The sequence below is a fragment of the Physeter macrocephalus genome, chromosome 20 (assembly GCF_002837175.3).
Source record: "Physeter macrocephalus isolate SW-GA chromosome 20, ASM283717v5, whole genome shotgun sequence".
Lineage (NCBI taxonomy): Eukaryota > Metazoa > Chordata > Mammalia > Artiodactyla > Physeteridae > Physeter > Physeter macrocephalus.
Window position 1 is genome coordinate 24,654,050 of NC_041233.1, and position 10,111 is coordinate 24,664,160.

The 10,111-nt window shown below is 41.0% G+C and overlaps 1 protein-coding gene and 1 long non-coding RNA gene across 2 annotated transcripts in view; one reads left to right on the forward strand and one right to left on the reverse strand.

Moving 5' to 3' along the window:
* LOC114484599 (uncharacterized) overlaps positions 1-7,341 on the reverse strand; it is a 16,812-nt gene extending 9,471 nt beyond the window's left edge. The window contains exons 1-2 of the long non-coding RNA XR_003677725.2: positions 7,265-7,341; positions 2,804-2,901 (exon numbers count right to left, since the gene is read on the reverse strand). This is a non-coding gene — a long non-coding RNA (uncharacterized lncRNA). The remainder of the gene's footprint in view (positions 1-2,803; positions 2,902-7,264) is intronic.
* Positions 1-7,496, forward strand: part of NUDT13 (nudix hydrolase 13) — a 19,006-nt gene extending 11,510 nt beyond the window's left edge. Inside the window, 7 exon segments of the mRNA XM_024132062.3 lie at positions 722-861; positions 2,333-2,467; positions 3,292-3,398; positions 4,966-5,091; positions 5,255-5,366; positions 6,087-6,241; positions 7,296-7,496. Of these exon segments, the coding sequence (XP_023987830.1) occupies positions 722-861; positions 2,333-2,467; positions 3,292-3,398; positions 4,966-5,091; positions 5,255-5,366; positions 6,087-6,241; positions 7,296-7,496 (976 nt within the window).
* Positions 7,497-10,111: the final 2,615 nt, after the last annotated feature.

Sequence of the window (10,111 nt, forward strand, 5' to 3'; positions counted from 1 at the left end):
GAGTCTGTCATACAGAGTGAAGTAAGTCAGAAAGAGAAAAACAAATACCGTATGCTAACACATATATATGGAATCTAAAAAAAAAAAAAAAAAGGTTATGAAGAACCTAGGGGCAGGAAGGGAATAAAGACGCAGACCTACTAGAGAATGGACTTGAGGACACGGGGAGGGGGAAGGGTAAGCTGGGACAAAGTGAGAGAGTGGCATGGACATATATACACTATCAAATGTAAAATTGATAGCTAGTGGGAAGCAGCTGCATAGCACAGGGAGATCATCTCAGTGCTTTGTGACCACCTAGAAGGGTGGGACAGGGAGGGTGGGACGGAGGGAGACGCAAGAGAGAAGAGATATGGGGATATATGTATATGTATGACTGATTCACTTTGTTATAAAGCAGAAACTAACACACCATTGTAAAGCAATTATACTCCAATAAAGATGTTAAAAAAAAAAAGATCATAGTCTTTCAGGGGAGACAGAGATTAACAAATAGCACCATCTAAGTGCAACCACAGAAGTATGGGCAAGGTATACAGTAGGACAAAGGAGGGAATGACCCCCTGTAGCCACCTCAAATCCTTTTTTAAAGAAATTTAGGATGTAAATAAATGAAATAACCGTGGTAGGAGACCAGTGCAGGAACACAATTCTCAAAGATGAATGCTGTAAAAGAAACTAAGTGTGGTTTTGTAATGCTTTGATTATTTCCAAAACACAGGTATTTATCTGAGCTGAAGGAAGATGATGATGCATGTAAAAAAGCCCAGCAGACAGGAGCATTTTACCTCTTTCATAACCTGGCTCCTTTGCTTCAGAAATCAGAACATCAATACCTGGCCCCCCAGCATAGCCTATTAGGTAAGCCCAAAGTAGACTAGTAAAGTAGACCAGGCTGTGGTCGCTAAGCAGAACTCGGTCCATATCAAATCCCTGAGAAGAATCCTCCGAGCTTAGAGTCCAGGTTTTTCAAACTTCTTCTGCCAATTAATTATTTAATGTATAAACCTGAATTGCCCAATCGAACATTTTTTGGTGATGGTATGAACCACTATAGCCTTAAAGCAAGGGTCAGGAAAACTGCTGTCCAAATTGGAACCCATGTCTGTTTTTTTTTTTTTTTTTTTTTTGCGTTACGCGGGCCTCTCACTGTTGTGGCCTCTCCCGTTGCGGAGCACAGGCTCCGGACGCGCAGGCTCAGCGGCCATGGCTCACGGGCCCAGCCGCTCCGCGGCATGCGGAATCTTCCCGGACTGGGGCACAAACCCGTGTCCCCTGCATCGGCAGGCGGACTCTTAACCACTGCGCCACTAGGGAAGCCCTCCATGTCTGTTTTGTAAATACATTTTTATTGGAACACAGCCTCACTCATTCATTTACATATTGTTTATGACTGCTTTTGCATTACAATGGTAAAACAGAGTATTGTGACAGAGACCGTATGGCTCACAGAACTTGAAATATTTTGCCAACCCCTGCCTTGGACCAGCAATTTCCAGCCTCCAAGGATCTGTTCACTGTTACACCGTTTAAGATTTGCATCATGACTTAATCTCTCCTTAGAAGGGTCAATACTAAACGTGAACTAAAATTGTTTTCAGAACTCTTTTAAGGTATATAACTAGAGATATCTAAGCCATTGGGATTTGGTATTCAAGATACTACCTTGAGTTTTATATGATGTCACTATGCACAAACTTCTAAATACATTGTCAGGGTCAGATGTTAGAATACTTAGATAGGTAGTTTCTAGCAGTGCATAAGTATATGAGGATGTTTATCAGAAGGCACTAAACATTATTTATAGATTAGCAATGTAATCTTGTATTATGAACAAACAAATATGAGTTCTTCATGCACAGGAGAATAGATTTTCTCCCTATACAGCCCTTGTCTTTACAGACCAGGGTCTCAGATGAGTAGTCTACCCTGGCCCACAAAAGCAGCATGATCTGAAGAGTAAATTATAGAAATGCTTTGGTCTCTCTACCATTTTAAGTTTGACACATTTTTTTTTCAGTGCTTTAATAAGTCAACTATCATGTATCTTTAAACTAGGGGATATGCTCCTTTCATGATACAATCATAGAGTAATACAGTGGTACACAGAAAGAATTCCTTTAAACTCTTCTGATTGCTGATGAGAAAACGGAGGCCTTGAGAGGTTAAGTGATCAGGCCAAGATTACATAGCTAATTTGCTGCAGGGCAGTGACTAGAAGCCAGCTGTACCTACTTCAAGTTGAAGTAGATGGTTTCCAATAAGTCTAATATGGCTCTGATGGTTTAATTAAAACCCTTATTTTCTTCCCTTCTCCTTCTGTGTTTCTTAGAGTTGGAAAGGCTCCTGGGTAAGTTTGGGCAGGACATGCAAACAATAGAAGATTCCGTGCTAATTGGATGCTCCGAACAGCAAGAAGCATGGTTTGCTCTGGATCTAGGTCTAAATAGCTCCTCTTCCATAAATGGTACATAACATTATTCCTGATGGGTACTTCCCAGTGGTTCTTAGACTTTGGGATTCCACATAATAGTAAAATTTCAAAGAACATTTTAAGAATACAAAACAATTTCAATTTTTCTTAAGTTAGGACCTTAACAGATAGTACCATCTACCATCATCATCACTTAAAGGACATTTTAATGCTTTCTTTCTCATCTAGGTGGTGGTACAAAGATGTTTACTGTATTATTCTCTGTACCTTTATACATTTTATATGTCTTAAATATTTAATAAGAAATGTTTTAAAATTCATGACATTATTCTTATTTCTCTTATCAATGCAGGTGAATAAACATGTTACCTTGGAGTAGCTCTGGGTCTTCAGACCTGCATTTGGGAACTGGTTTGCTAGAGGCTCATGGCTCCTGTCAGGCTTTCCTTCTCTCTTTCAGGGTGTAGCTGTAAATGTAATGATGCTGGAATGAGGTTCAGATAGGAGCTTAGAGGTCCCCTTTCATCTTTTTTTCCAGGGATAGTTTGTGGCTAGTGCAAATGTTCTTATTACCCCGAAGAGGATCTTGGGAAACACCATGCTCTAATGTTTCCCTAATTTGCCTGAATATAAGAATCTCCTGGTGCTTGTTAAAAAATAAAGATTTCTGGGCCTCACTCACCTGCTATTCAGAATCTCCAGGCAGGGGTTTAAGAACCTGTATATTTTTTTATTCTCCCTAGTTAAGTCATATTAGGTGAGTTTGGGAAACACTGTTCTAACAGAATATACTTGAGAGGGTCCCTGAGGTTAAGTTTGACATTCATTTCATTTTGTTCTCTTTTCTAATTTTTTAGCTTCCTTACAGAAACCTGAAATGGAGACAGAGCTCAAGGGGTCTTTCATTGGGCTGAGGAAGGCTCTCTTTCAGCTGAATGTGAAGGATGCCTCCTTGCTATCCACGGTAGATTGATTTCTTGGTTCTGTAGGAAATTAAGTAGTTTATATGGGAAGCATTTGATTTTTTTTTTTCAGATCATAGTCCTTCCTACAAACCTTGGCAGAAGGACAGTGTGCTCTAGGGAGATTGCTTATTCTTCTTTCTTTTACCCTGTTTTTGGCAGGACTGTTGTTAGTACCATTGTCTCCTGAGGGTGTGCATATATACGGCAATATGATCTATCAGCCTTATAAACTTTTTTTTTTTTTTTTTTTTTTTGCGGTACGCGGGCCTCTCACTGTTGTGGCCTCTCCTGCTGCGGAGCACAGGCTCCAGACGCGCAGGCTCAGCGGCCATGGTTCACGGGCCCAGCCGCTCCGCGGCATGTGGGATCCTCCCGGACCGGGGCACGAACCTGTGTCTCCTGCATCAGCAGGCGGACTCTCAACCAGTGCGCCACCAGGGAAGCCCTATAAACATTTTTAATGACTCACAGCATGACATATATAGCATGAGAAGTTATTTTATATTGCTTTAACGACTTGTCCTCCAGCTTTAGATTTCACTTGCTAAAGTGCTTTCGATTGCCCATTTAAAGAGGTATCTCTGGGCTTCCCTGGTGGCGCAGTGGTTGAGAGTCCACCTGCCTATGCTAGGGGATGTGGGTTCGTGTCCCGGTTCCGGGAAGATCCCACATGCCGCGGAACGCCTAGGCCCCTGAGCCATGGCCTCTGAGCCTGCGCATCCGGAGCACACAGGCTCCGCAACGGGAGAGGCCACAGCAGTGAGAGGCCCGCGTACCGCAAAAAAAAAAAAAAAAAAAAAAAAAAAAAAAAAAAGTATCTCTAAAGATTTTAAAAATTTATTTATTTATTTTTGGGTGTGCCCAGTCTTAGTTGCGGCACACAGGATCTTCGTTGCGGCATGCACACTTCTTTAGTTGCAAAATGCAGATTCTTAGTTGCGGCATGCTCGTGGGATCTAGTTCCCCGACCAGGGATGGAACCCAGGCCCCCTGCATTGGGAGCGTGGAGTCTTACCCACTGGGCCACCAGGGAAGTCCCTAAGCATTTTTTATTTGCAAAAAAATTCCAACTTTATTGGGGAGGAGTACATGTTGGGGTGTTTAATTATACTGAAAATATTTTCTTTTTAAGCTGGCTCATAAGTTCACGGGTGTTCATTATGATATTTTATATATTACATTTTTAAAATAATTCATAATACATTTAAAATATGCTTTTTAAAAATTCATACTTCAGAGAATTCCCTGGCAGTCCAGTGGTTAGGAGTTGGGCTTTCACTGTTGTGGGCCTGGTCAATCCCTGGTCGGGGGACTAAGATCCCACAAGCCACACAGCACAGCCCCCCAAAATAAAATAAAATAAAATTCATACTTCAGATGCTAGAGGACTATGTTCAAATAGCTTCCTTATTTTAAAGTTTAAATAGTTAATAAGCATTTAAAGTAGGTGAGCTGAAAAGGGATTGGTGTGTCCCTTTGAGTTGCTCTAAATAGTAGTCCCAGCACCATTACAGATGAGCCCCACATTCTCTCCAAATGAAACCAAGCCCATCTTTGTACTCCTAGGCTCAGGCTCTTCTCCGTTGGCATGATGCTCATCAGTTCTGCAGTAGAAGTGGGCAGCCCACCAAGAAGAATGTGGCTGGCAGCAAGCGTGTGTGCCCTTCCAATAAGATCATCTATTATCCACAGGTAAGCATAGCTTTAAAAGGTCAGTAATCCAAGAAGGCTGTGAACTACTCTGTCTTGGGGATGGAAGCCTGTACAGCTAAAAGGCTTTCCTTGGTTACCCATTACTTTGTTTCATTAACAGGCCCCAAAGCCTAGTGCCCAAGTTTCCATCCCCTTTTCCTAGATGACTCCTGTGGTGATCACTCTGGTGTCAGATGGGACTCGATGCCTGCTTGCCCGCCAGAGTTCCTTTCCCAAGGGAATGTATTCTGCCTTGGCAGGTTTTTGTGATATAGGTAAGGGATTTCGGGCATATACAGATAACATTGAAAGACATGAAATCTTATAGTATGAAATAGTATGTATTTCTTATTCTTGTTGCCATAGTGCTTGGTGTCTCAAGCACATTCTTCCCTATTATATCAAGAAAACTACTTTGTGGCATCAATTTTCCAATATTTTATAGGCAAATTTTCAAACATAAGCATAGCTGGAAGATTTATACAGTAAATACCCATATACTCACCACCTAAATTCCATAATTACTATGTTTACTTTATCACATATCTATCCATTCCTCTATCCACCCATTAATCCATCTTATTTTTTGATGCATAGATTGCAGACATTAGTATACTTCCTCCTAAATATTTCAACATGCATATTAATATTATATTAACTAGAATTTAATATTTATTTACGGGGTTTTTTTTTTTGTCGGTCTATTGGGGTAAAATTTGCAAATGGTGAAATGTGGCGTTTGATTTTTATTAAAAACCTGAGAGCAGCAGTAGCCTCTCCGACTCTTATTTTGTGTAACTAAGCTAGTAGGTTCAAGTATTGTGGTTCAATACCCAACTTCAGACTTGATTCCTAGTGTAGAGAGTCGGAGATTTAGGGCTCTCCCAAGAGTATTTCATTGACTTTGGAGCCAGTTTTGCATTCCTTTCGCCAACGGGCTTCTGTATCACCCTTCCTGCTGCAGGGCTGTCCTGAATTAATCTGTGTGCTTATAGGTGAAAGTCTGGAAGAGGCTGTCCAGCGATAAGTTGCAGAAGAGGTGGGATTGGAGGTGGAAAGACTGCAATACTCTGCATCTCAGCACTGGCCCTTTCCTAATGGCGCACTCATGATTGCTTGTCATGCAACTGTGAAACCAGGGCAGACAGAGGTGAGTTCTGATGCTTCCCTTATGATATATCCTTTGCCTCATCCAAGCTGGTCTGTAGGTACTTACTAAGCACCTGTCTAGTCCAGCATTGTTTAGATTATACAAAGACATGTAATATATGATTTATACCTTTAAGGAATTTGCAATCTTATAAACAACTAATCACCATAAAAATCGGGAGTGCCAACACAATCACCATTCTTCCTTGTATATATCTCAGTCATGAAACAATTTATCTTTCATCATCAGGAAATTAACAGTCTTGTATAGACTAGGCACACAATAAATATATAAAATTTAATGATTGATTTCAGAATTGGTATTATTGCTCCAGTCAGGATGTTGGGGAATAATATAAAATCATAGGAACTTCTGATTGAAAGGGACTTAGATGTTGTCTTATCCCACCTCATCTTGCTCTAACATCCCTGACAGATGGTGTTGTGGTCCTTATGTGCCAAAGTCTGTCTATTTTGTGCTTTGGTTTCTATACAATGAATAATATCTAATCTGTCTCAGCTCCCTGTGGATACAGTTTGCATTTTTGCTTCTTGCAAGGCAGATACTATGCTTTTGACTATCATTAATTAACACATCCTTTAAAGAAGAGTAGCATTTATATGTTCTTTTTTTAGTTATATAATTTTACCTCTCAATGTTAAACACTCTTTTTTTTTTTGGCCATGCTGCATGGCTTGCAGGATCTTAGTTCCCCAACCAGGGATTGAACCTGGGCCACAGCAGTGAAAGTGCTGAGTCCTAACCACTGGACTGCCCGGGAATTCCCAAACCATTCAATATTTTACTATTTGAGCTTCCAGGATTTTTAAAATATTTTTTAAAAATATTTAAAATATATACTTAACTCTCATCTCTTAATTATGGTACTTTTGCTTCTGGACCCTATCTAGAACTGATTATCTCCCAGACTATAGATCCCAGATATTACCTTCTAAGATTACTCACTTCTGGAACCATTTTCTCATCTTTGGCCATCGTATTCTAAGTTTTGTATCTCCTAACCTTATATCCTGTTTTTCCTTATGTCTTTCAGATCCAGGTGAACTTGAGAGAACTAGAAGCAGCTGCCTGGTTCAGTCATGATGAGGTGGCCACAGCCCTGAGGAAAGACAACCCATATTATCAGCAACAGGATGGGGCTTTCCCATTCTGGTTGCCCCCCAAGTTAGCCATTGCCCACCAACTGATAAAGGAGTGGGTGGAAAAACCGACCTGTTCTATCCTGCCTTCTTAGCTCAGATCAGGCCACCTAATCAGATAAATCCCTCCTATCTCAGAGGGGCATATCAGAGATCAACTGATAAAGAGGTGGTGACAAAAGGTCATCTCCAGGCCAACATCATAAGAAAGCAGAGCAGATGGTGAGCGTACAGCAAGGCACATCTGCCAGCAGTGTTAATAAAAGAAGTTCCTAATCATAGGCAATCAAAAATGCCAAAACTGATGAGATGACAATTGTCAAAATCAGAGGGAAAGCTGAAGCATTAGTTTGGATATGGGCCCTTGCTCATTCATTTTCTCCTGTGCTTTGGAAGCAAACATCTTTTGGCATGTGGCTTATCAATGCTGGGTTTATACTAACTGCCAAAATGTGCCTGGTATAATTTTGGTTACAACTTTTATCTTAATACTGAAAATAAATAGCAGATCTCAACCCTCTACTGAGTTCCTTTTTATCTTCGTACAATTTTAAAAAGCACATTTTTTTTAAACAAATTTATTTACTAATTTATTTGTGGCTGTGTTGGGTCTTCGTTGCTGTGCGCGGGCTTTCTCTAGTTGCAGCGAGTGGGGGCTACTCTTTGTTGTGGTGCGCGGGCTTCTCGTTGCGGTGGCTTCTCTTGTTGTGGAGCACGGGCTCTAGGCGTGCGGGCTCGGTAGTTGTGGCTCGCGGGTTCTAGAGCGCAGGCTCAGTAGTTGTGGCGCACAGGCTTAATTGCTCCGCAGCATGTGGGATCTTCCTGGACCAGGGCTCAAACCCGTGTCCCCTGCACTGGCAGGCAGATTCTTAACCACTGTGCCACCAGGGAAGCCCAGAACAACATTTTTGAATTTGTGTAAAGGTAATTATTTTGTACATGGTAGTTAAATAAAAGTCATATTCCTTTAAGTCCTTTATCCCAGGAAAGTGGGAGTTAAGGTCTTCCTCAAGGTACTCTCTAGTAAATCAGAGGCAGTGATGTTCTGTTGAGGTAACTGCATGCCAGTGGGGCTCAAGAGCGTAAGTCTTTTTTGCTGTTACTTGCTCAGTTTGTGCCCCAGGGAAAAGATTATCACTTGCCATGCCTGTTTTCCTAAACATAAAATGGTTGCTGCCTTTTGCACACCCAGTAAGTTTTGTAACTTCAACGAAGCGATCAGTGAAGATGAACCATTTCTTGAGTTTTATGGGATAAACTAAATTTAGGATTGCTCATCATTCATATATGCCATTCTAAACCTTGTCATAGGGAAGAAGCACTTATCTGGAGGAAATGAAATAAATTTCTGTACCTTTGTTCAGATGTATATTTCTGTCTTATGAAGTGAGAAAATTGTAGAAAGTGAGAACTGGGGGTGGGAGGGAGTAATCTCTTTATTAGTGTGACAAACATTTAAGTCCAGATTCCAAGTCTGTGGAATGACTAAAGCAATATTCAGAAGAAATCCTGTTAGAGGTCCGTTTGAAAAGAGGAATGGCTAGGGAAAGAGCCTTATCTTCAGGTACTTTTAGGCAACTAACTAGTGATTAAAGACACAAGTGCCAGAGACCCTAAGATTATTCACACATCCAAGTCCCACGGGACTAAGTAAAAGAGATTCTAGAACTAGAAAGATGGAAGCAACTGAATTTCCTTTTGATCCCCAAAGGTTGTTACTCTCACCATTGCCAGCAAAACATCATTGCTTTGGGGAAATCAAACGGCCTTCATCAGGAAATGTTGAGGGATAATACATGATGGGACTTGATTGTCCTGTTAGATTGGCAGCTTGCCCTGACCTGGGCTGAACCTAGCATGTGGAAGGGAAAAGCACTCTCGAAAAAGAGGTCCTGAGATTTCTTCATATCTTGCAGTTAGAAGAAAACAGTTCAGGGTCCATGTGTATTACTGTCTCCCAATGTTTTCTATCTCTTCGTGGGTGTGTTTGTGAGCACATGTGTACACAGTATTTTCAGACTGGGGAATCTGAAAATACTGATAGAAAGGGGAGTGTACAGGATTCCTGGTTGTGAGTTTCTCAAACTTACCATGGAGTGTTTACTTTTGGATTAATGTGTTGTGTTGGAAAAGAAAAAATAAGAATGGCTAATAGGAGGAGCTGCAACATTGAACTTTCTTTCCCAGGCAGTGAGTGGGAAGAGGGCTTGCTTCTTAGAACTCCAAGGATAACTAAAAGCAGAGGCAAAAGAGGGCAGGGTTGGAGCACTGAAAAATGGCAGATAAATAAAAGAAACTTTGGTTCAGGGCTCACCTGGCTGGAGAATATTTATGTGGCAATGAATCATGAAGTTGCTAAGGATAAAAAGAACCCAATGGGTCCATGAAGAAGAATAGCAAAAACAGGTAAAACGCTAAAATTATTGGACACCAGAGGGAGACTGACTCAAGGTCATTGGTAACTGGAATAAAAAAGCAACTCATTCATTCCTTATGTTTGCCTATCTACCTTCCTTCCTCTACCCAATATTTAGTTCTCGATAAACTTAATGTTCTAAACATGGAGTGTACATCTTATCTCAAGGGCTTGATTCTTTCTCTTCTGCTGATTTCAAAACCTTGTGTGCATCCCAGAGTTGAGATCATAAAGACTTGTGCAGAGAGGGCAACATTTGGGGCTCATAGAGGAGAAGTTAATCTGTGAACTTAA